The following is a 26,906-nucleotide window of genomic DNA, read 5'->3' as shown; positions in this document are numbered from 1 at the left end:
CTCACAGAGGCAATAAATGAGACACACACTTAAAAAATAAATCTGAGACCAGTTTAGAAAATTAACAATTGTTTTTATATATATTTCAACCTCAAGAACTACGTAATCAGGTAATTAGACTCTTAAGCATAAATACTTTGCAGCTTCAAAAATAGACAGTACAATTTTCATAGTTCTCAATGTTATCCTCTGGAGGAAAAACAATGTTTGACAAACACAGGTTTAACAACAGCTTACAAAGCCAATTTAGGGATTTTAGGTAAGTACTGTGCACTGGTAAGAGCCGCACCAGCAGGTCACACCAGGCGGCACTGGGGCAGCCATGTGAAGAGGTGCAGTAAGGTATTGGGTGCCCAATGGTTTCCAAAGGGAGTTTGACCCCGTGACAAACAGGCTGCAGGCTCTGGCTGGAAAGCCAGTCAGGGACAACAAACAGATAGGTAGTAGACTTGGGGTGCTTGGGCACATAGGTGGACCTTTGGTCCTTTTCTCCTATGCCCAGGGGCGACGGATGCAGGGGTGTCTTTTAGTGTCAGGTTTTCTCACCCAGGAGCACTCGGGGTCAGGGGTCCTGTGAGTTGAGGCTGCAGGTGTTGTGGGGGAGTCCGGCAGGGTTGGACCCAGGGTGGTCTTGAGCTCTCAGGAGCCGAGAGGTGTCATCTGCACCGACAGGCCAACTCAGCTCGGGTCATGGTTCACGGGTGCAGTGGTTGCTGTAAGTGTTGGGTTTTCTCTCACCACCAGGCTGGGGGACAAGGGACCTGCATGCAGGGGCTGCAGGCGACTTGACGAGTCCAGGTGTGTGTGACACTCGGGTGGACTTGGGCTCAGGACAGCAGGGGAGCCCTTCTGGTACCGTTGGTGGGCTTCTCACCTGGTCGAGGCCATCGGGTGCAGAAGTCAATTCAGGTGTTCGGTTTCCAGGCTCTAGATTCCCTGTTGGATACTTTGTTGCTGAGCAAGGCCGCTGCTCATGGGAGTTTGAGTCTTTTTAGAAGGCAGGCAGGCCTCCTAGGTTTCTTGAAGCTGCAGCTGCAGGACGTGTCTTTTTGTGCGTAGTCCATTGAGCTCAGCTGCTTCTTCTTCCTCTTCTTCTGTGGGGTCATCTCTTCTTTGTCCTTTTTCATAAGCAGTCAGGATTTGAGTTCTAGAGTTCAGAGGTGCCACCCAAATACTCAATTTAGAGGTGTTACGGGGAGTGCCAGGTTATAGCCAACGGGCTGACCATCTTTAGGGAGACTACAGCCTTCTTATGACGACTTCTGCTGGGAAGTGGACATAACCCTAGTGGCCTAATTTCTTCCAAACAAGATGGAGGAATTTGAAAAGTTGTGTCCATTTCAGCTCTTCCACCTTAGGGGTGGGACTGGCCTGAAGTGGGCACTCCTCCTAATTTAACTAATTTTCCCACCAGTGCTGCCACCAAAATTGGGGTTGGGCAGGGGGGTCGGTCATTTCCACCATCTAAAGAGACCTGGGTCACATTTTCAAAGGATCCAATGCCTTTGACACTCCCCATCCTGGAATGTCCATCCTGCCTTGGAGAGGAGGTAACACCTCTGCCCAGTGCACGCTTTTGTCTCAGGCCCTCGAAAACGCTGGCTCTCACCTTGGTGCTACAGAAACGCGTCTGAGGTGATTGAACTGGTTAGGACCAGTCAGTCAACACACTAGTCATTGGTAGGTTTTAGGGGGCACCTCTTATTCTGAGATGTTTGATACCAAACATCCCAGGTTTCAGTGAAGCTATCCTATAGCTGGGAAACTCGTAATGACCAGTGTCCAGCACATGCATTTAAAATGGCTTCCCTGTGCACTTACTATGTCTCAGAAATTACAGAGTCATAGCAGGGACATATCAGCTCATGCATATATGCCCTCACATGTGCCTGGATGCACTCTGTTTAAGGGGTGGCTTACACCTTGCACGTGCAGTGATAGCGGACCTGGCACACATGGGAAGAGGATAGGTTGTGTTTTCAATTTAGCCTGCACCAACACACGCAGTCTGCAATGTGTGGATTAGGTGAGGGGTCCCTGAGGGTGGCACATTTGGTGCTGCAGCCCTCAGAGACCTTCCTTAATACCCCAGGCCCTAGGTACCAGGGTTACTATTTACAAGGGACTTATAGTGGTAGCTAAAGAGTTTGCCAATTGTGCAAAACAACTGTACAATTTGCGGGAAAGAGATCTGCACTGGGGATGTGGCTGGCAGGGACCCAGTGCACTAACAGTCAAAGCCACATCAGAAACCAGGCAAAATATGGGGGCTAACCATGTCACAAAGGGTGCTTTCCTACAGCTAGGATGAATCCAGGTTATCTGGTTTCACTTTGTAGGAATCAGACACTAAATTGGTATTTGATTGTCTCTTTTCTTTACCTCAAATGTTAAATGTTTTGTTATTAACTTCTGTGGATGAGTGAGTGTGGCAGCCAGAAGTCACATGAAAGCTTGTCATGATGGGCTCGAGGTTCCAACTGGTCCACCTTTACACCTCTAGGTTAATATGATAACTTCAGATATCTGTATGTATAACTGGTTTGTGCACTGGGGACTAGTGACTTGTGTTTTTATAGACCTATGACGTCCCAGCCTGGGAGTGAAAGCACTATATATAGAACAATTTCAAAATGTATTACTGACTGCACACAGTAAAAGATAGATTGAAAATATGTAGAAAGACTGAAGAGGAAATTTACTAAACCTTTTCACTAGGTTTGTGCCACAAAAAAGGTGACACAAACCCAGGACAAAGTGTTATGCTGGAATTTACTTTCCAACACACATCCTGACTTGCATTGGAAAATTACCTAATCAATCAATCAGGATTCAGTAAGCATGGCTAATCACCCAAACGGTAACTAGGTGCTTGCAGGTCCTGGAGGCTTATTCGAACAACCAGGTCTTGAGGGCCTTTTGGAAGTCCGGAAATGAGGTCCGTGGGGAGCTTGCTCCTGGTTTTTGCTGCGGTGTGAGAGAAGGAGCGTCCTTCACTTCTGCCTTGGTAGATGCAAGGAGTATGGGTAAGTGAAAGGGAGACAGAGCATAGTCTTCTCAACAGTTAGTAGAAGTTCAGGCTGTGGTTAATGTACACAGGTTCTTGGTTGTGTAGAGTCTTGTGTGCGTGGGTCAACAGCTTGAATTGGCATTTGTTCTGTATAGGAAGCCAGTGGAGTCGCCTCAAGTGGGGTGTGATGTGGGTTCATTGGGGAGGGCCGATGATGAGTCTGGGTGCGGTGTTCTGTATGGTCTGAAGTCTCTGTAGGAAGTGTCTGGCGATTTCTCTGTAGAGGGCATTACCATAGTCCAGTCAGCTGGTGATGAGGGCCTGTGTCACAATGTGCCTTGTGAGTAGGGGTAGCCACTTGAGGATCTTATGTAGCATGCACAAAATGGGGAAGCAGGCGGAAGACACGGCCGTGATCTGCGATTTCATGGTGATCTTGTTGTCAGTAATGATTCAGGTGTGTCTGGCGTGATAAGAGGGAGTGTGTGCGGGTCCTAGGTCTGAGGGCCACAAGGAGTCGTTCCATGTGTTGCTGCAGTTGCCTAAGATCAGTACTTCCCTCTTGTCTGTGTTCAGCTGCAGTCATTTCTGGTAGTGGAAGGGTCGTTGGTGAATGAGAAGATGAGCTGGCTGTCTGCGTGGGAAATTATGTTGAGACTGTGGGATTTGACGATGTTGGCCAGCGGGTCATATATATGTTGAAGAGTGTGGGGCTTAGGGTTGAGCCCTGGGGGACACCGCAAGTGATCTCCTTGGATTCAGAGGTGGAGCCTCTGTCTTTTTCCAGTGAGAAAGGAGATGATTCATCTGAGCACGTACCCTTGGATACCGATGATGTGGAATCTTTCGATTAGCATATGGTGGGATACGGTGTTGAAGGCTTCCAAGAGGTCAATGAGGATCAAAGCTGCTGTTTCTCCTTGGTCGAGGAGGGTTCAGATGTCGTCGGTGGCTGCGATCAAAGCAGTTTTGGTACTGTGATTGCTGCAGAAGCCGGATTGGGAGGTGTTGAGTAGCTGGTTCTGCTCCAGGTATGTCATAAGTTGCTTGTTGATGATCTTTTCCAGTACCTTTGCTCGGAATGGGAGTGGGGAGATTGGCCAGTAGGTTTTTGAGTTTGTTGAGATTGGGGGAGGGTTTTTTGAGTGGTCGCCTGACTTAGGCCTCATCAGCGTACTTGGAGACTAGTGTCACCCGCGCCACAAAGGCTAGACCCCTAGCCGTGTGGTATTGTTGCAAGCGGGCGGCAAGAGACTCCATCGCCTCAGCGAATAGTAAAGGTGAGAGACAGCATCCCTGACGAGTGCCCGTTGTCACTGGGAAGGGTGCAGAAATAATTCCATTTATATGCAGTCGTGCTGTGGGTTTTTCATAAAGAAGTTTGATGAGATGGAGAAAGTTAGGACTAATCCCGAGTCGTGTCAGCATTGCAAAAACATAGGACCACTCCAAGGAATCAAATTCCTTAGTGGCATCTGAAAATACAGCTGCAGCTTTAGAGGATGATAACTGATTGCACTACTGCAAATAAGTTAATCAAATCAAATCACAAACATTTATAAAGCGCGCTACTCACCCGTGAGGGTCTCAAGGCGCTAGGGGAATGGGGTTACTGCTGCTCGAAGAGCCAGGTCTTGAGTTGCCTCCGGAATGCGAGGTGGTCCTGGGTGGTCCTGAGGTTGGTGGGGAGGGAATTCCATGTCTTGGCCGCCAGGTAGGAGAAGGATTTTCCACCTGGCGTGGTGCGGCGGATGCGAGGGACGGCGGCGAGAGCGAGGTTGGCGGAGCGAAGTTGACGGGTGGGCATGTAGAAACTGAGGCAACGGTTGAGGTATTCGGGTCCCTTGTTGTGGAGGGCTTTGTGTGCGTGGGTGAGGAGTCGGAAGGTGATCCTTTTGTTGACGGGAAGCCAGTGCAGGTGTCTCAGGTGGGCGGAGATGTGGCTGTTGCGGGGAAGGTCGAGGACGAGGCGGGCGGAGGCGTTTTGAATTCGCTGCAGACGTTTCTGGAGTTTAGCGGTGGTTCCTGCGTATAGGGTATTGCTGTAGTCCAGGCGGCTCGTGACGAGGGCGTGGGTCACGGTCTTTCTGGTGTCTGCGGGGATCCAACGGAAGATCTTTCGGAGCATGCGGAGGGTGAGGAAGCAGGAGGATGATACGGCGTTGACTTGTTTGGTCATGGTGAGCAGTGGGTCCAGGATGAATCCGAGGTTGCGTGCGTGGTCTGAGGGGGTTGGTGCAGTGCCAAGGGCCGTGGGCCACCAGGAGTCGTCCCAGGCGGATGGGGTGTTTCCGAGGATGAGGACTTCCGTTTTGTCTGAGTTCAGTTTCAGACGGCTGAGTTTCATCCATTCTGCGACATCTTTCATTCCATCTTGCAGGTTGGTCTTGGCGCTGGTTGGGTCCTTGGTGAGGGAAAGTATCAGCTGAGTGTCGTCGGCGTAGGAGGTGATGTTGATGTTGTGTTTGTGTACGATGTCGGCGAGGGGGCTCATGTAGACATTGAAGAGAGTCGGGCTGAGCGAGGAGCCTTGCGGGACGCCGCAGATGATCTCGGTGGGGTCTGAGCGGAAAGGTGGGAGGTAGACTCTTTGGGAGCGGTTGGAGAGGAAGGAGGTGATCCAGTCCAGGGCCTGTCCTAGGATCCCGTTGGAGCGGAGGCGGGATATTAGGGTTCGGTGGCAGACGATGTCGAAGGCAGCCGAGAGGTCGAGGAGGATGAGGGCGACTGTCTCTCCGTTGCCCATCAGAGTTCTGATGACGTCTGTGACTGAGATGAGGGCGGTTTCTGTGCTGTGATTGGCTCGGAATCTGGACTGAGAGGGGTCGAGTAGGTTGTTGTCTTCAAGGAAGTTGGTAAGTTGCTTGTTGACGGTCTTCTCTATGACTTTGGCAGGGAAGGGGAGGAGCGAGATGGGGCGGAAGTTCTTCAGGTCGCTGGGGTCCGCCGTATGTTTCTTCAGTAGGGCGTTGACTTCTGCGTGTTTCCAGCTCTCGGGGAAGGTGGCAGAAGCAAACGAGCTGTTGATGATGGTCTGGAGATGCGGGGCGATGATGTCGTCGGCTTTGTTGAAGATGAAATGTAGGCAGGGGTCCGAGGGGGCACCGGAGTGGATGGAGTTCATGGTGGCTTTGGTCTCTTCCGTGTTGATGTGAGTCCAGGCGTTGAGGGTGATGGCTGGGGTTGTAGGTTCTGTGGTGGTTGGCTGGGTCTGGTGTCCGAAGCTGTCGTGTAGGTCGGTGATCTTATGATGGAAGAAGGTGGCGAGGGAGTTGCAGAGGTGGCGTTGGCATTAGGGTTGGAGAGCTCTTTAAAAATGTTGAAGAGTTCTTTGCTGTTCTGAGTGTTCTTGTCCAGTCTGTCTGTGAAGGAATTTCTTTTGGTGGAGCGGATCAGTTGGTGGTGTTCGCGGGTAGCGTTCTTGAGGGCAGACATGTTATCTGCGGTGTGGTCCTTGCGCCAGGCTTTCTCGAGGGTGCGGCAGGTGTTTTTAGATTCCTTGAGAGTGTCTGTGAACCAGAGAGGTTTTTTGGTGTTGGTCTGTCTTGTGAGGCGTCTGAGGGGAGCGAGGTTGTCTGCGCAGCTGTTGATCCAATGCGTGAGGCTGAGGGCTGCGTCGTTGGGGTCGGTGGAGAAGGTGGGTTGGTTGTCGCTGAGAGTGGAGAGAAGCTGTTCCGCTGGGATTTTGTTCCAATGTCGGTGTGGGATGGATTGTGTGCGGAGGTGGCGAGTCTCGCATCGGAAGGTGAAGTGGACACATCTGTGGTCGGTCCAGTGTATTACGGAGGAGTGGCTGAAGGATACCTGGTTGCTGGCGGAGAAGATGGGGTCGAGCGTGTGTCCGGCCATGTGGGTGGGGGTGTTCACCAGTTGCTTGATACCGAGGTTGGCGAGGTTGTCGAGCAGGGCGGTGGTGTTGGGGTCGTTGTTCTGTTCCAGGTGGAAGTTGAGGTCACCGAGGAGGATGTAGTCCGGCGAGGCAAGGGCGTGCGGGGAGATGAAGAGGGCGCGTGGTCCAGGGGGTCTGTAGATGAGAGTTCCTCTGAGGGTGGTCCTAGGGTCTGTGTGGATCTTGAAGTGCAGGTGTTCGGCGGCGAGGGGGGTGTCTTCGGGTGGAGGTGGTGACGTTGATGGAGTCCTTGAAGACGATGGCGATTCCTCCACCGACTTGGTTGGTGCGGTCTCTCCTGGAGATCTTGTAGCCGGCGATGTCGAGGGCCAAAGAGGCGTTCATCCAGGTCTCAGTGATGAAGGCGACGTCCGGTGCGGTAGAGTCCAGGAGGTCCCAAAGTTCAATGGCGTGCTTGTGGACGGAGCGTGCGTTGATCAGGATGCATTTGAGGTGGTTGTTGGAGCGTGGGCTGGCATCCGGGGTGGTTTCGCGGTGGAAGGTGAGTTTGCAGATATGGCATGCGAAGGGTCCGTGGGTACGTTTCGGGTTGGCTTGGAAGCAGGTGCTGGAGCACCCCAGGTTGAGGGCGTGGAGGGTGTTAGGGTCGTAGCTGTGCTGTGGGGTTTGGGAGTGCTGGGGGCCAGGGGTCGTGGCGCTGGGCGCAGACGGGCTTGCCTTCGGCGCGCCCGCTGCGCGTGGCCGCCATAAGAGGGAGGAGGGGTCAGCTGGCGGCAGGGGGCAGGAGGGGGGCGACGAATGGGAGCATGGGGGGCCGGCCGAGCAGGAGGTGGCGGCGGGAAAACGGACGGTGGGGGGGTCAGGTAGAGGGGAGGGGAGAAAAGATAGGGGAGAGGGGGTTAAAGGTGGAGGGGAGTAAGGAAGAAAGATAGGGGGGGGTTACGGGTGGAGGGGAGTAAGGAAGAACAGAGAGAAGAGTCAAGAACAGAAGAATAGAAAAGAGAAGAGTCTAGAACAGAAGAGAGAAGAGTCTAGAACAGAAGAGAGAAGAGTCAAGAACAGAAGAGAGAAGAACCAAGAAGAAGGGTAAAGAAGAAGAGGAGAGAAGAGTCAAGAATAGAAGAACAGAAGAGAGAAGAGTCAAGAACAGAAGAGAGAAGAGCCAAGAAGAAGGGTAAAGAAGAAGAGGAGAGAAGTGTCAAGGAAGAGGAGTCAGGCAGCAGAGGAGAGACCTGAGAAGCAGAGGGGAAAGAAAGAACACGCAGGTCGGGGTGCAGAGGACAGAGAATAGACACAGATGAAGAACACAGATGAAGAAAGAAGAAAGAACACGCAGGTCTGGGGGCAGAGGACAAAGAAGAACACAGATGAAGAACACAGATGAAGAAAGAAGAGAGAACACGCAGGACGGGGTGCAGGAAAGAAAGAAGAACATAGATGAAGAACACAGATGAAGAAAGAAGAGAGAACACGCAGGACGGGGTGCAGGGAAGAAAGAAGAACACAGATGAAGAACACAGATGAAGAACACAGAAGAAGGACAAAGAAGAAGAGAGGACAGCCAGGACGGGGTGCAGGGAAGAAAGAAGAACACAGATGAAGAACACAGATGAAGAAAGAACACGCAGGTCGGGGTGCAGAGGACAAAGAAGAGACACAGATGAAGAACACAGATGAAGAGAGAAGAGAGAACACGAAGGACGGGGTGCAGGGAAGAAAGAAGAACACAGATGAAGAACACAGATGAAGAAAGAAGAGATAACACGCAGGACAGGGTGCAGGGAAGAAAGAAGAACACAGATGAAGAACACAGATGAAGAACACAGAAGAAGGACAAAGAAGAAGAGAGGACGCGCAGGACGGGGTGCAGGGAAGAAAGAAGAACACAGATGAAGAAAGAAGAAAGAACACGCAGGTCGGGGTGCAGAGGAGAAAGTAGAACACAGGTGAAGAACACAGAGAAGAACACAGAAGAAGACCAAAGATGAAGAAAGAAGCAGGAAGAGAACGCGGTGAGGAAGAGGAGCGGGGCCGAGGAGGAGCAGAACACGCAGCAAGAGGGCTGCAGAAGAGGAGCAGAGAGCGAAGGGAAGAGGGACAGCAAAGGTGCGGAGAGAGGTTGGAGGAGAGAGCGGAAGGCAGAAGACAGAGGTACAGGAGAAAAGAGGTGAGTAGCGCGGGGCTGGGCGAGGGGCTTTGCCGGGGGAGTACTTACTTTTTTTAGCAGGTCTTGCTGGGAGGTGTCAGGAGCCTGGGCTGGTGGAGCTCCAGCGGCAGGGGGAGCGACCTACCCTCGGGTCAAGGGTCGCTAACTCTGCCGCGCAGCGGCCGCCATAAGAGGGAGGAGGGGGGAGGAGGGGTCAGCTGGGGGTGGGGGCGGGAGGGGGGTGACGAATGGGAGCAGGGGGGGCGGGCCGAGCAGGAGGTGGCGGCGGGAAAGCAGAGGGTGGGGGGTCAGGTAGAGGGGAGGGGAGAAAAGATAGGGGAGGGGGGTTAAAGGTGGAGAGGAGTAAGGAAGAAAGATAGGGGAGGGGGGTTACAGGTGGAGGGGAGTAAGGAAGAACAGAGAGAAGAGTCAAGAACAGAAGAGAGAAGAGTCAAGAACAGAAGAACAGAAGAGAGAAGAGTCAAGAAGAGAAGAGAGAAGAGCCAAGAAGAAGGGTAAAGAAGAAGAGAAGAGAAGAGTCCAGAACAGAAGAACAGAAGAGAGAAGAGTCAAGAACAGAAGAGAGAAGAGCCAAGAAGAAGGGTAAAGAAGAAGAGGAGTCAGGCAGCAGACGAGAGACCTGGGATGCAGAGGGAAAGAAAGAACACGCAGGTCGGGGTGCAGAGGACAGAGAAGAAACACAGATGAAGAACACAGATGAAGAAAGAAGAGAGAACACGCAGGACGGGGTGCAGGGAAGAAAGAAGAACACAGATGAAGAAAACAGATGAAGAAAGAAGAGAGAACATGCAGGACGGGGTGCAGGGAAGAAAGAAGAACACAGATGAAGAACCCAGATGAAGAACACAGAAGAAGGACAAAGAAGAAGAGAGGACACGCAGGATGGGGTGCAGGGAAGAAAGAAGAACACAGATGAAGAAAGAAGAAAGAACACGCAGGTCGGGGTGCAGAGGACAAAGAAGAGACACAGATGAAGAAAGAAGAGAGAACACGCAATTGTACGCAGTTGATCTGCCCGGAACAAAGCCAAATTGATATGGGCAGGTAATGAGTGGCAGAAGAGGGGTTATTCTGGACGCTATCAGCTTGGCCAAAACGTTTTTGTTGACGTTTATCATGGAGAGCGGCGATAAGTCGTAAAGGCGCAGGTCTTTACCCGGCTTAGGAATGGTTACAATGAGCTTATCGAACAATGATGGCAGGAGAACCCCAATTTCTATGACTTCAGGATACATATCCACAAGATGGGGTGCTAGAAGGACGGCATATTCTTTGTAGGAGGTGGCTGTTAGGCCATCAATTCCCGACGCCTTATCCCCAGAGAATCCAAAAATAACCTCCACCATATCCTCCAGAGTGAATGCTGCATTTAGAAACCTATGTGGCAATCATCCATCCGTAGTAGTTGGAGTGCATCAAAGTGATCTGTATAAGTTTTCAGCATTAGTGGTATGAGTGGAGGAATATGTGGACATGAAAAAAGCAGTCATCGTGCTCTGTAACCCCTCCGTCCCCACCTCCAGTGTCTCCTGGTGACCCACAAGGTCCATCACATAATTGCTAGCCCTCGGTTTGCGCAACACATTGGCCAGCGTTTTCCCCACTCTGTCCCTCTCCATGTAATGCTGTGCAAGTGCCTCACAGCCCAAGTAGCAAACCTTACGCTGCATGGCATCCTCATCCTGCCAAAGCGTGGTTCTGATTTGCGCAAGAGTAGACTGATGCCCTTCAGCATAATAAGGGCGCCCAAGCTCCTGAAGTGTTATAGAATACCAGACTGCTTAGCCATGCAGTTCCCTCTGATAACTAACTTGAACACCTCCCAGAGAACAGAATGAGATTGTACAGAGTCCTTATTGTACTCAAAATAATCAATAATGGCTTCCCTAACTTCATTGCATCATAGTTATTACAATATTGTTGCTAATGTAGGCTTTAGAAAAGGATTGCGTTGTTATGGTGAAAGATAATGTAGTGATTTATCACCTGCTGCTCAAGTCTAGGTGTAACCCTCAGTGGACATCTTGCTCTGAAAGGTTTGGGTCATCCTTTCATCATTTTAAAGTTACATAATATTTAGTAAATTAACTAATATTTTTGATGACTTTCAAAGCAGAGTAAGAGATTGTGTGTGTGTTCTTGTCCATGTGTATGTAAGAATTTCTGCTGGAATCCAACTGGCATCCCCCAGTACCTGACTGAAAGCACCTGTAACCAACTGTTTATCAGAAAACACATTTATTAGGAGGGGTGTAACAGCCCAGACACCCCCCTGAAGCTACGCCCCCCACAGTATAACAAGTTCTATAGGCTATAATGGAATTGTATAATGGCCGATGGGCTATCCGTCATGTTTGTGATGGAGTAACCCCCTTTACCAAGAACTAAATCAGGCCCTTAGACTTTATTTAGCCATCATTAGAAAACGTAAACTGGGCTATTCAAATTTGCCTTCAACTGAATGTTCCATTGACTTGGGCTGCAGTGGATAAACATTGAATACTGGCAAATCCCATCTGATCAGATTCCTTTGCTCCTACTGTTCTCTTTTTTAAGTACCTGTATAACCAAGTCAATCACTCTGAATTACAAATTGGCTTCACTAGGCGCTTTAGTAAATGGGCAAATAGTCAAAACTTAAACTTTCTTGAAGACCTGGCTGGATTCTAAGTTTGACTGAGGCGAACTAGAACAATGTTGTGTCTCCTTCTGTACTAGATGTGAATGTTGTTAGACAGAAGTGGAGCAAAATTTCCAATTTTTAGTATCAAGATTTAAATTAATGTTCCATTTTCGATCAGTTCAACTACACCGCTTTTTAAAACACAATCTTGTTTATTTGGACCTAATACGTTTGTGCTTGCTGTCCAGGCTGTGTGAACTGTTTAACCTGAAAACATTACACTGTTTTTAGTTCAACTCAATAAACCAAAGCATAGTTGATGTTGTCCCTAGGCAGAGGGGAAAGGAGGAAGTGAAGTGTAGAGTGTCTTGTTTTGTGAGGTGCCTACTTCAGTGAACATATTACTTTAATATGCAGGTTGGAGAGACATGGAAAGGGTGTAGCCCTGCTGAGAGTATGTTGGTAAACGAAAGATTCAAAATGTCAAGGTGCCTGTGTGCACTGGATAGACATAAATATAATTGGCTTAGGAAACATCTATGTTTATTGGATAATGTTCTGTCTACCAAGTGTTCTACCATTGATGGTGACTGGTGTCAACACTCTTGATAATGGCCCTCTGCATTGTAGACTTAGTGCACTGGTTTAGAAAACTGCCTGACATATCAGTTAATGACTACATAAAGCCAACATGTTTATCTACTATATAGTAACACACATAGCAGAAACAGAAGTAGCTGCAATCAAACGTGTTTTCTATTAAGAAGATACATTAAAATGCCCAGTTTAGCAGCTATATTAACCATGCTCTGGTTGCAGGAATATAATGTAAAACGTTCACGCCATTTTCAAAAATCCTGGCAATACTGAGTGCTGGGTGAGGCAAGAGTCCATTTTCTAACACGTCCTGCACCCCTAGCAGCATACTATTTAAAGATTTCATTTGTTTTAGAAATGTGTTCATTAGGAGACCAGTTAAAAAATATATTTTTCTATATATTAACTGTCTATATTGGCACACTTGGAACTTACTCACTATGTCAATTCTTCAAATGCTTTTAATACCTCAAAGAACATATCATGTTTCTACTAAGTAGGAAAGAGAAGAAGCTATAGTAATTGTTCCATGATAGCCAAGGCTAAAAGATTAGACGTTTAATTAATGATGTCTGTTCTACCTCTAACAATCTAATGTATAATGATACTGCTGTGACTTTTAATGCATTCCATGGTTAGATTTTTTTTTACTTAAAGCTGAATGACATTGGTAAGTGGGTTAGAATAAAAAGTGTACGTTGTCCCACTTAGTTGTTCCTTTTTATTTCAGTTTGATACGAGATAAATTAGTGTTTGCAACTTTTTTCATAGATGACTTTTCTTTTCAATGTCCTCATGAAGATTAGATGGCCTGCACCAGAGTATTTATTGGTGGAATAGACACTCCCACGTCTGAGTCTTTGAACTGACTCTAAGAGCTATAGTGGCTTTATTCTCATTATGGTATTACAGTGGCTCCATGCATTATGCATCATATTCAACTTTTCTCCTTAACAGTAGTGTGATTTCTATGGGTGACTGTGTGTTTGAGAATGAGAACGAAATGAAGTGCTAGTTCATATCGGACTAAAATATGTGTGCGATCAGTGAAAATGCCCATGTATTTTCGAAAAGTGAAAATCTGCTAATTAGGGACACAATTATTTTTTCATGAAAATGAGGACAACTGTTTGGGGGACTGAATGTATTTATTTGAAGAGAAAATGCTGCAGTTCATTGTGAAATGTCTGTACTTTGGTAACTCAATGGTACCAACATTAGGAATGTACTTCTGAAATATGTTTATAGCTGATATTTGAGCAAGAATTCATGACGAGCTCCAGACTTGTATTTCTGATTTGTGTTCCTTGGTTCTTCTACGTGAGTCTTCTACATTTGTTATATAATGACTTGCACAGAGAATTTGATCATGTATTCTACAGTACTAATAAACCTGTCATTATATGGTTACTACTACTGACTGAGCATGTAACATTGGCGTAATTGGTTTGCTGTCTGTGATCTCTATGTGATATTTAATAGCACTGCTCTATGAGATTGTAAGATTGTCACTGTCCTCCATGTAGATACTCAGTCAGAATACATATCTCAGAATCTTCTTGGAAGAGGCTAGGTGGAAAAGTAAACTGAAGAAAGATGTGATATACATTTTTAAAAAGTATGTGACCTTGCGTTTCTGCCTGGAAAATATAGACAGTTAGCATAACCTAATGGGCATTATGGTGAAAATCGATTATTTGGGACTACTTTTCCAGCGATTTATGGTGAAGGGTAAATCTCAACCCCGACCCCCCCCCCCCCCCCCCCCAAAACATACACACTTTACCTGTCAACCCACACTAGTATGGAAATATTTCATTAGGAACCCTTTCAATACTTTTACAATATTAGATTTTTCAGTCAACGTATGAGAAAATTGTGATGTAAAATGTTTCATATGGCTCTATTTTTTCTGAAATTTTCTTTGGGGGCCTGCTCCCCAAACCCTCAAGAATAATCTCACTTTGCTTGCTTTGCTCTCTTACTAAGTCCAAATCAAAAAAGTGTTTTATTCCCCACTGCATTCAAAGTTCACCAGCTGGAACTGCTCTTTGTTGTTTTTCATTTCCAAGCGTTCGGATTCAATGGATATTAAATGAGTGTCGGAGGGTAAATTGACCATCCATTCACCTGAGGCATTTTCTATGTGCTTCTAGTGCCCGGTTCTCCAGACATAGTAGCAGAAGATCTCAAGGTGGCGCTAAAATTAGGCTGTAGTTCCAGGGAGTGTCTGTTATTTCCAGTCACTTCTACAGAGAAAGAGCTTTGTGATTGTATGGATACGCCAGTCTCCTTACTGCTCACTATTACTATTTCACTGCCCAACGTATATATTTGTAAAGATGGTGCCCTAAGTTTTGCGCCACTTCTGCTAATTTCTTAAGAAGAGCATTCTTCTCCTGTATTTCCTCTGGTATCTATAATGGTTCTTGCACACTTATTTAGATATTGCTTCTGTATGGAATTGGCATGGTTTACAGTGGGTCCTTCCAGAAGCGAATAGTGATTTTACTATAATACTCTTTTACTTTTATTAGATGATGACTCAGACTCAATGCATGGCGGGTAATTAACCTTGCAAACCTTTAGACCCGGTCACACAGTTTGTTAAAGACTTTAGGGGCTGTTCACAAATATAACTTTGAGTAATTTACACATGTAAGTTCACTCTTACAGTTCTGAGTAACTTTATTATTTTGGCCATTCAGCATTTATAAGGGTAAAGTTAATCAAAACTGTAGACTTGCATGTGTCCACCCCCTGAATCAGAGGGTAGAGCCAAATGTACAGGTGTACGTTACTGCAGCCAAAAAAATAGCACTAGTACAACCAGCATCACACATGGCCAACAACTGATGGTGCCACACCCCTCTTTAGAAAATAATAGAGGTAGGGACTTAAACTAGAACTCCACAGGAAATAATGTTAACTGAAATTAAAATATTTGAAACAGTTAAAAATATAAAACAATGTAATTAAATGTTTAAAAAGTATCCAAAAATGAAACATACTGTATATTTTAGGTAAACATTTTTTATAACCTTTTATTAATTTAAAAATTAATGTTATTATTTAATTAAAATCTAAATAAATTACTTTAAATGAATTCTATGCATTGGAGGCATGGCCACACAAGATGGCCATCAGGACGCGTGCCTAGGAGCCTCTTGAAACCCCCACTCTAATCCTGTATTATCCTGCTGCACCATTGACTTTTAAGCCCCAAAACTGTCTGGGGTTGTTGTGCAATGGCCCCTGATCTTACTGGCTGCCTCTTTTGGTATCCTGGGCCTCACCTTGCTGAGGGAGAAGAGAGGGCCGGGCCTGGAGCACGGTGGCTGCTCCAGACCTGGAAGTGAGCCGTATCCACAATGAGGTGGCTAAAGAGTCGCCCGCTAGTTGAGTGGCAGGGATGAAGAGGGGGCCCCATATCGAGTCGGGTGGCCCTGGGAATCCCCATGGGGTCGCAGAGCTGTAACATGTGCTCTGGCTGGGCAGGTCCTGGACTGGGGGCGGAGGGTGGAGAACACAGGCCACGTTCACTGAGCTGGCCGGCCTGATCCAGAAGGCTCCCATGAGTAAAGGGGCAATCTGGCCCCCATGGAGTACAGCAGCTGCAGGGGGGGCCCGGTCTGAGCCCGGCCCAACTGGTGGAGTGGAACACGGAGCTTCCGGCAACTTTCTGCACAGTGCCTACTGAGGACCTGAGAGCAGCTGCTTGGCCCAGTGGAATGTGAGGCCTGCCTACCTACCTGCTGTCTAACGAATGAGGAGTGGGAGACCCCACTGGAGCAGAGTCAAGGGGTCGCCCCGGAAATTGCCAGTGGTCCCCAGGGCCTGATTTGATCCTGGTCGCAGCAGCAGAGTGGGTCTCAGGGCCTTTGGTACAGTGCCAGGAGATGAGAAAGGGGCAGTGTTGGGCCATGCAGTCACAGGGGCCTCCTGAGGAGCTGATTGGCCCAATGGGGAAATGTGGCTTTCCTTGCGGCTGTTAGGGGTGCAGAGAGCTAGTCCGAGCCGCCTGTGCTACTAGGGGACTCTGCAGCCTATTGGGCTCTTCATCAGCCGGGGACCCTCTCCTCAGGGGATTCTGGAGCTGTGGTTGGCCGCTGGTGGGGAAGACAATTCTAGTCACCATTGAGTGAGTTGAGAGGAGCTGAACTATACAATTCCACTTAGGGGTGTGTCGACGACCCATTTACTCTGAGCCTATCCCACTCCTTGCTGGGCGGGACCCTCTTATGGGTGCTGTCGCGCTTGGCTCCAATATGGGGAAGAATCGTCAGCCCGGACCCCCTCGGGGGAACACCGTCACCATAGAGCACTACAAGACCCCCTCGGCATCCACACAGCGCCACACACGCTAAACCACCAGTAAGGGGGGCCAAGTTACCAACACCACGGATGGAAAACCCTTGAGGGCGGTCATGTTAGCTGCCATCCAGGCCACTAGAACTGCATTATAAAATAAAGTTGAAACAGTAGCCCTTGAAGTTAATCTCCTCCGCACAGGCATCTGCAAGGTGTCTGATAAAGTCCTTGTGGCAGAGGACTGCATAGGGGAATTCCATTCTGAGGTGGCCTCTCTGCATAAGCGGATGTCAGAGGTGTCTTCTCGATCTGAGACTTTGGAGGTGCGGGTGGAGGATGCGGAGGGTAGGTCGTGCTGTAACAACGTCAGACTACTTGGCTTTCCGGAATGGGCAGAGAAAGGGGCTACTGAACAATTCATCAAGCAGGGGATCTACAACACTTTGAAACCAAGTGGGTTGTCCTCCATGTTTGCAGTAGAGTGAGTGCACTGCGCCCTGGTGGCACCACCACCACATCCTAGTGCTCCGCCAAGGGCTATCATTGCCTGTATCCTGAATTATAAAGATAGTGCACACACGGGATCCGTGGAGGGGGGGGGCTGTCCGGACGATTGACGGGGGCTTTTCCTATCCACATCTTACCCACATGGCTGATCGTTAGAATATCATCACCTCGAATGTCAGAGGGCTACGGGATTACTCCAAGAGATCTATGGTCCTCTCCTACCTTAGGCATCATAAAGTACAAATAGCCTGTATCCAAGAAACACTTCTCATGGGCTCTGAAGTGCAGAAACTAAGCAAGAAATGGTGGGGTCAGGTGTTCTTTCCCCTTACTCCTCATACACCAGCAGGTTGTGATATGGATAGCCCCTGGTGTCCCCTTTAAGCATACATAAAGTGAGGTGGATGTGGGGGTGGGGGGCTATTTATTAGCACAGGGCACTCTAGATAGACGGGAAATCATTAATTGAATTCCTATGCCCCAAATATCAATGGCCAAAAATTCTACAGTAAAATGCAGGGACTCCTGCAATGATTAATCTGGACCTGATAGACAGTTGGCGCACCCCACACCTGGGTTGCCAGGAATACACCTGTCATTCACTGACACGTAATAGCTGTAGTCGCCTAGATAGCCACCTAGATAAGTTTCTGGTAGGAGGCATGGATCACACCAGATTAGCTGCAGTGAGGCATCTGGGGCTGTTTCTTTCGGATCATGTCCCAGTGATGTTGACACTCCAGTGGGGGGACAACCCAGGGAGACGTGGGACCTGTTGGATTCCTACGGACCTTCTAACAGACGTTAGGTGTCGGGAAACTCTAGCAACTTTCCTTCAGGATTATATGACCATACATTGGGGTACTATGGATACCAGAGCAGTTGAGTGGAAGGCCCTAAAGGCAGGGATGAGGGGAGAGTGTATGGGTACAGTCTATGGGGTGGGTAGGAGGCTTGAAGCGGATCTCAAAGAGCAGGAGCAGAGGCTGGCAGACCTTCAACGAGGTGAGATGACCTCACCTGAGATGCGCACCTCTATGACGAGAGTGCGCAGGGAACTGCATAGCACATGGAATGCCTTAAATAAGTCAGGTCTAAAAACATGTCTTCATCTCCTACATAGGGAAGGAGGCAAATCAGGCAAACTCCTGGCTTGGATTCTCCCATACTACATGTAAAAATAATATACGTGGTCAACCACAGACTAGGGGATGGGATATTCTGGATACCTTTCTGGAGCACTTCAAGAGGGACTACCGTGCAGACCCCCAAGATTTGGAGGGGAGGAGAGACAGGTTCATGGCAGAAGTCAAGCTTCCCTGGCTACAGCTGTAACAAACACAGGAGTTGGAGGAGGAAATCATGATACAAGAGCTGGGAACCACTGTCAGGGCACTCAGTATATCTAAGACCCTAGGGGGGATGGTCTTCCTGTAGACTTTTTGCAGACCTATTCAACATTACTTAGGGAGAAACTGTTAGAGGTCCTTCTGGAAGCCCGGGATAAAGGGCGCTTGCCCAAGACAATGCGTGAGGGGATTGTGTGTTTGATGCTCAAACCCGGGTAGGATCCAACTGACCCTTCCTCTTAACGACCTCTTACCATGCTCAGTTCAGATCTGAAAATCTTGTGCAAACTCTTGGCCTTTAGGTTGCAGACGGTGGACCTGGATCTGGTGCATTAGGACCAATGTGGCTTTATGCCAGCACACAGTACCTCCTACAATCTGCGCAGGCTGACACATGTCCTCCACAAACTGCAGACAGCGAGCAGGAGTTAGTGCTGGTCTTCCTAGATCTAGAAAAAACATTTGCCACAGTAGATTAGGGATACCGACTGGCGGTATTAAAAGTTATGGGCTGAACCCATCAGATGGGTTAGGGTGGGTGAGGACCTGTCCGAACTCATCAGGGTTGCCCCCTGTCACCCCTCCTTTTTGCAATTGCTATTGAGTCACTTGCTATCCTGCTGTGTAGGGATATGGGCCCCTAGGGAATCCGGGTGGGCGAGATCTCACACATAGACTTATTGTATGCCGATGACACTCTGGTGTATGTCCGATCCCCAGTGGAGGCTGTCCCCTGGCTAATGCAATTACTGGCCACTTTTTGAGGGGTATCCGGCTTCTGTGTCAATGCACGCAAATTGCTTCTGTTTCCCTTATGGGGACTGACAAAGCAACTACAGCCCCAATTGCCGCAGGTGGGGCTTCTTAGGGAGACAGAGGAGTTTCAATATCTAGGTATCAGGGTCACGCGCACAGAGGCAGAACACAAGCTCAAGAATGTGGACAAGGTTCTGAAAGGACTGGAGGGCTCCTTAGAGTTTTGAAATAGGCTCCCACTGTCAATATGAGTCAAGTGGCAATAACTAAGATGGTCTTTCTCCCACAGTGCTTATATCTGGTTTAGAACTCCCTGTTTCCGCTTGAAGCACAATTTCTTTTTACAATTGGACTCTTTGCTGGTATCCCTGATATGAGCGGGAAATGCATCAGAGTGTCCTTGGACATCCTTAGAAGTTACCTAGAGGATGGAGGACTAGCTGTCCCATATATACAATACTACTATTATGCAGCCCATAGGCAACATGCCACTAGGTGGTTAAATGACACAGACAACTTGGAAAAAGACTTCTGGGAACCCAGCAGGGTGGCGATACCCTGCCCAGAATACTGATGTGTGGTGGGGGAGATCAGCGTAATGCCTTCCTTACCTGATTAAGCACACAGCTGGGTACACTCATTTGGAACAGGCGGCAGCACAGGTCCGCTCGATCTCCTGCAATAATTGATTTATATTATTGCACTTTAATTTTCTGCACTTCACCTACATAGCACCCCAGAAGTTAGACAGAGAGGCGAGGTGTATGTGGTGTGGGGCGCCTAATGCCGTATTCTTACATTTAGCCTGGGAGCTTTTTTTTTTACTTTTCGCTGTTCTTTACCATCGGGAGATCTCCACCTCCAAGTTCAGCAATTGTGGAAGGGGAGGAGAATAAGAGGTGTTCTTTTTTCATACAGGGAGTGCAGAATTATTAGGCAAGTTGTATTTTTGAGGATTAATTTTATTATTGAACAACAACCATGTTCTCAATGAACCCAAAAAACTCATTAATATCAAAGCTGAATATTTTTGGAAGTAGTTTTTAGTTTGTTTTTAGTTTTAGCTATGTTAGGGGGATATCTGTGTGTGCAGGTGACTATTACTGTGCATAATTATTAGGCAACTTAACAAAAAACAAATATATACCCATTTCAATTATTTATTATTACCAGTGAAACCAATATAACATCTCAACATTCACAAATATACATGTCTGACATTCAAAAACAAAACAAAAACACATCAGTGACCAATATAGCCACCTTTCTTTGCAAGGACACTCAAAAGCCTGCCATCCATGGATTCTGTCAGTGTTTTGATCTGTTCACCATCAACATTGCGTGCAGCAGCAACCACAGCCTCCCAGACACTGTTCAGAGAGGTGTACTGTTTTCCCTCCTTGTAAATCTCACATTTGATGATGGACCACAGGTTCTCAATGGGGTTCAGATCAGGTGAACAAGGAGGCCATGTCATTAGATTTCCTTCTTTTATACCCTTTCTTGCCAGCCACGCTGTGGAGTACTTGGACGCGTGTGATGGAGCATTGTCCTGCATGAAAATCATGTTTTTCTTGAAGGATGCAGACTTCTTCCTGTACCACTGCTTGAAGAAGGTGTCTACCAGGAACTGGCAGTAGGACTGGGAGTTGAGCTTGACTCCATCCTCAACCCGAAAAGGCCCCACAAGCTCATCTTTGATGATACCAGCCCAAACCAGTACTCCACCTCCACCTTGCTGGCGTCTGAGTCGGACTGGAGCTCTCTGCCCTTTACCAATCCAGCCACGGGCCCATCCATCTGGCCCATCAAGACTCACTCTCATTTCATCAGTCCATAAAACCTTAGAAAATCAGTCTTGAGATATTTCTTGGCCCAGTCTTGACGTTTCAGCTTGTGTGTCTTGTTCAGTGGTGGTCGTCTTTCAGCCTTTCTTACCTTGGCCATGTCTCTGAGTATTGCACACCTTGTGCTTTTGGGCACTGCAGTGATGTTGCAGCTCTGAAATATGGCCAAACTGGTGGCAAGTGGCATCGTGGTAGCTGCACGCTTGACTTTTCTCAGTTCATGGGCAGTTATTTTGCGCCTTGGTTTTTCCACACGCTTCTTGCGACCCTGTTGACTATTTTGAATGAAACGCTTGATTGTTCGATGATCACGCTTCAGAAGCTTTGCAATTTTAAGAGTGCTGCATCCCTCTGCAAGATATCTCACTATTTTTGACTTTTCTGAGCCTGTCAAGTCCTTCTTTTGACCCATTTTGCCAAAGGAAAGGAAGTTGCCTAATAATTATGCACACCTGATATAGGGTGGTGATGTCATTAGACCACACCCCTTCTCATTACAGAGATGCACATCACCTAATATGCTTAATTGGTAGTAGGCTTTCGAGCCTATACAGCTTGGAGTAAGACAACATGCATAAAGAGGATGATGTGGTCAAAATACTCATTTGCCTAATAATTCTGCACTCCCTGTATGGTGCCCCACCTCGACAATGTAGCCAGACTTCACTGCAATGCAGGGACGTCACTCACGGTGCAGTGAACAATGAATTCACCACATCAAAATTAACCCATTTTGACTCTGTCTGTGTTCCTGATGGCCTCGTCGGGGCAGTTCCTTTCAGAGAAATAAACGTATACGTAAGCATATTGTTAATGGAAAAAAGTTGAATATAAATATCATTGGGTTATAGTGTTGGAGTATGTTTTACAGCAGAGGTGTTGTATGCCCTTAGTCATGGAGATAGAGTTTGATCAAGATATAAAGAGCGACATTGAATTCCTCTATTGCTATGACCCATTATTCAAACAAACAGCTAAAGGCTTGCTAAAGTTACTTAATGTTCTAGATGTGTCTGAGATACAGGCAAATTGGCTGTATCCTCTAGTCAGGACTGCTGAAACTGCAAAGCGAAAGATCTGTAATTCGAGGAATATAGCCAAAGGTTTTCCCTGCCTCATCTTCATTGAATATTGCATTTTTCCTGATCTGAGCTTCCTGGTTGGTAAGCCATGTTTCAGAAAACTTTCTACGACAGGTGCAGAGGAATTTTGTTGCAAACTGTACAAGAATCCAACAGAGATGCTTCCAAACACGTTCATATACACTTTCCCTTTTCGTGATTAACACCTCAATGACTACTTGCTTTTGTAAATGCAATAAATTGAAACGAGCACCTGGGCTTTAGCTGGAATTTTAAGAATGTGTGCAGTTGCTTGTAAATGCCTTTGAAACGATTGTTAGATAAATCTTTATTCATCCTGTCTTTGTTCATGCTCAGGGACAACATTCGGAGACTGTGCATCATGCAAATCAAAGCAACTTAATAGATGTCGATGGCAGTGTAATGTCACCAGAACAAGAAATGAATGTTCATAATATTCTGTCAGATGAAGATTGGGAAGAAGAAGCAGAGAAGTTGTACGCTTGGACTCAAAAGTTAACCTTTGAAGATGGTTGACTACCTTCGTCACTAGCTGATTTATGAATAAATAGTTCCCCTTTATCTCTCTGGTGCGCTCTCTCTCACTCCCTCCTCTTTTCCTTACTTCTGTCTGACTGTTTCTCTATAAGAGTGTGTGTGTGTTAATGTCTATGTTTTATGTGTGTATTTTTCCATATGCTGCATTTAATAACTATTTTAATATTGATATCACTTGGACCTATACAAAGTCCCTTAAATGTATCGCATATTTCAACATTTCAGCATAGACAGACTACCTTCATTTCTTTCTTGACATCTATCCTTCAATATTGCATTAGTTTGCTTTCTGACTTGGGCATGTCGTCCTGGATTAGAATGTTAAAAGTAGCACTGATATTGCTGTAAATGCGTACAGTTACCAGACAGTAAGATATATAAATACTCATAAAGTGCGAATTTTAACTAGATTTTTGCATGGGTGCACTAAGCATTGCTTCATGTCACAGGCCCTTCTTTTTATTTTGAAAGTGCTCCGCATCCTTTCCATTTTCGTTCCATTAATAATGCTATTTGTCTGTTAAAACATAAAAGGACTGAATTTGGTCTTATACATTATGGGGGTTATTCTAACTTTGGAGGAGGTGTTAATCCGTCCCAAAAGTGACGGAAAAGTGACGGATTTACCACCAGCCGTATTACGAGTCCATTATATCCTATGGAACTCGTAATACGTCTGGTGGTATATCTACTTGGCACACTCTCTTGTCAGTATCTAGTGTCCCTTTCTTACCTAAGATATACACTTACATTCATTTTTCACATGGCATGAGAGACGAGTAAACTTTGCACAATATATGTAATTTCACATCATTTTCAAGAAACTACCATGCATTTCATAAAATAAATTCTCTGAACAGAACTCTGGCCTTCATTGCATTATCTCTTATTCTGATGTTGCATATGTCTCCTCCGCCAACGTTACGTGATTGAGTCAAGTGTGATAGGATATATCTCACCCTTGATGTTCTTTTCCTGCTTTCAGTCTTTCTTCTGGGTGGTTGTAAGCTCTTGGTGTTACAGTTCTTGAGTTATTGTTTTCCATAAAAGCATGCTTTTGCATAAAAATGTTCAAGATATGGTTTGACTTCAGTGCCCAATAGTTACAGGTCTGTGCTGCTTTTTCCTGCCTCTAAGTTGGAATCTCTGGTTTTCTGCAGCTTCGGGGTTACAGGCATCTGCCAGTGAAAGCTCTGCCACTAATTTGGAGGAGAGGGCCATGAATGATGGGGCATTGAGTTACAACTGGCAGCCGTAGCCTTTCAGAGTGTATAATAGCTGAGGTGCTCACAGTTTACTTTTGTATGCCTGGTCCAGGGCAGGGTGCAAGTAGTAGTGTATACGTGGGAGGGAGCGATGGAGTGTACTCGTAGACTGTAGGAGCACTACTCAGCCGCGGCACGTTGTCTACATAAGGTTCAATACTGTTTCAGAACCTGTTTTCCTGCAGACTGAACTACAATCTGGAAAAGGAACTGAAAAAAGTGACAAATATCTCATAAAAAGGTCCAATGTGGAGAGTCATTTGTTTACATATTATCAAATAGATGCACTGTAGTGATATATTTAGTAGCATTCGGGTTGCAAAGAAATCCACAATGCTGGGATTAGTGAGACAGAGTTAGGGAGAGACTGAAGGAACGAGACAGAGAAAGACAGATAGGCAATGAGAATGAGAGCTATAGAGGTGTGAGACAGAGTTTATGCTTAAAGACTTAGGGCCTGATTTAGAACTTGGCAGACAGGTTACTCCGTCACAACGGTGACAGATATCCCATTCACTGAAAGAAATGGAATTAGATTTCGGTGGACGGGATATCCGTCACCATTGTGATGGAGTAACCCGTCCGCCAAGTTCTAAATCAGGCCCTTATGGCCTGATTTAGAGTTTGGCGGACGGGTTACTCCTCCACAAATGTGACGGCTATCCTCTCCACCGTATTACAATTTCTGTAGGATAAAATTTTATCATAATACGTGTAGGAAGCTGGCCTGGTGTGTAGTGGGTACCTAAGGTACTTACACCTTATCCAGATATCCCCTGTTAGTGAAGTGTAGGCAGTGTCTAGAAGCCAGTCTCTTTAGAAGTAGCTGTGAATTAGCAGCCAAGGCTTATCTAGGAGACATGCAAAGCTCATGCAATACCATTGTAGTCACACAGCACTTACACACATGAAAGAATACACTCAGTGTTACAAAAATAAAGGTACTTTATTATGGTAACACAACACCAAAATTACTATTGAGGCAATACTCCCTTAGGTGCTAAGTAATACACAAGTTATATACACTAGTTGTCAGAAATAGGCATAAGAATAGTTAGAAAACTGTGCAAATAGTGTAAAACACAATAGAGAATAGTGGACCTAGGGGGAGCACGAACCATATACTAAAAAAATGGAATGCAAGAGTATCACCCCCACCTAGGTAAGTGGAGTGAATAGAGGGTCGCTGGGGGTACCAGGAAAGGTAAGTACCACAACACCCCCCAGCAACCAGGAAAGCAGGAGTAAATTACTAGAATTTCCCCAGAATACCCACTTAGAAGAAAAGAAGAGAATTGCAAAACCCAGAGGTGACTGCAAGAAACCAACGGTGGATTCCTGAAGAGAAAGACCTGTGAAAAGAGGGGACCAAGTCCAGAAGACACTACCCACCAAGATGAGGATTGCAGGAGTTTGTGGACCGTGAAGAATGAAAGTCAACACTACAGACCTGGAATCAGAGTCGAGTTCCTGGAGGTGATGTCCAACGCCAGAAGGAAGATTGCAGTCAGGTTTGCGTGTCCGGATTCCACCAACAAGCCTTGGCACAGGCAAAACTTGCGGTTGGCGGAAAGTGGTGCTGCCAGAGACCAGCAGGGGGATTGGTCACCTAGCTGGATGACCATCTATCAGGAGGGGGCTCTGATGTCACCTGCCTGGCCTGGCCATTCATATGGTCCCAGAGTTCCCTGCCAACCTTGGATTCAAGATGGCAGATCCCAGGGACCCTCTGGAGGAGCTCTGGGCACCACCGCTGGGGGGGTGATGAACAGGTAAGTGGTCATTCCCCTTTCCATTGTCCAGTTTTGCACCAGAGCAGGGACTGGAGGTTCCTTGAACTGGTGTAGACTGGTTTATGCACGGAGGGCACCAAATGTGCCCCTCAAAGCATTCCAGTGGCTTGGGGATGCTACCCCTCCCAAGACATGTAACACCTATTTCCAAAGGGAGAGGGTGTTACACCCCTCTCCCAAAGGAAATCCTTTGTTCTACTTTCCTGGGCTTGAGCTGCTCAAGCAGCAGAGGGCAAAAACCTGTCTGGAGGTGCCTGGAAAACCTCAGAAGGCTGTGGAACCAATTCTGGGGGTCCTCTAAGGAGCCCCTAGAGTACATGGAATCATACAACCAATACTTGCAAATGTATTGGGGTATCATTCCAACATGTTTGATACCAAACATGCCTAGGTTCAGAGTTACCATTATGAAGCTGGACATAGGTAGTGACCTATATCCAGTACACGTGTAAAATTGCGTCCCCGCACTCACAAAGTCCAGGAAAATGGGTCTGGAGTTTGTGGGGATACCCTCTGCTAGTGCAGTGGTGCCCTCACATTCTGGTACATGCACCCTGCCCTCTGGGCTAAGAGGGCCTACCATAGGGGTGACTTATAGTGCAGTGACCTATAGTGAAAACGGGTGCATGCACCCGGTTCACGCAGACCGCAAAGGCAGGCCTGCAGAACCCTTTGCATGGGCTCCCTCTGGGTGGCAGAATAAATGCTGCAGCCCATAGGGATCCCCTGGAACCCGAATGTCCTGGGTCCCTGGGTACCATATACTAGGGCTTACATGGGGGCACCAATATGGCAATTGTGGGATGAATACAGAGTTTTGGGAGAGAGAGCATAATCACTGGGGCCCAGCTTAGCTTAGCAGGATCCCAGTGAACACAGTCAAACACACTGACTTCAGGCAGAAAAAGGGGGTAACCATGCCAAGAAAGAGGGTCCTTTCCTACAGAACGGCAGACAGGATACCTCTCACGTTTGTGATGGAGTAATCCCATCCACCAAACTCTAAATCAGGCCCTAAGCATTAATCAGAGCAAAATGACCAAAAATCTGTTTGAAGCCAGGGCTTTGTCTTTTTACCTGTAAATATTCTGCACCAACCGCACAAGCTTCCTACTGCTGCATAATTTGCAGGTTTAAACAAAATATGTTTTTAGCCCAAACATTTGAAATGGTATAAAGTCCCTCCACATA

At 47.0% G+C, this 26,906-nt stretch overlaps 1 protein-coding gene across 1 annotated transcript in view; it reads left to right on the top strand.

Moving 5' to 3' along the window:
* C8HXorf58 (chromosome 8 CXorf58 homolog) overlaps positions 1-23,549 on the top strand; it is a 626,664-nt gene extending 603,115 nt beyond the window's left edge. The window contains exon 9 of the mRNA XM_069204823.1: positions 22,457-23,549. Within this exon, the coding sequence (XP_069060924.1) occupies positions 22,457-22,636 (180 nt within the window). The 3' untranslated portion in view covers positions 22,637-23,549. The remainder of the gene's footprint in view (positions 1-22,456) is intronic.
* Positions 23,550-26,906: the final 3,357 nt, after the last annotated feature.

The sequence above is a fragment of the Pleurodeles waltl genome, chromosome 8, assembly GCF_031143425.1.
Source record: "Pleurodeles waltl isolate 20211129_DDA chromosome 8, aPleWal1.hap1.20221129, whole genome shotgun sequence".
NCBI classification, from domain to species: Eukaryota; Metazoa; Chordata; class Amphibia; order Caudata; family Salamandridae; genus Pleurodeles; species Pleurodeles waltl.
The sequence above is the reverse complement of the archived record's forward strand: the minus strand, read 5'-3'. Positions and strand labels throughout refer to the sequence as shown.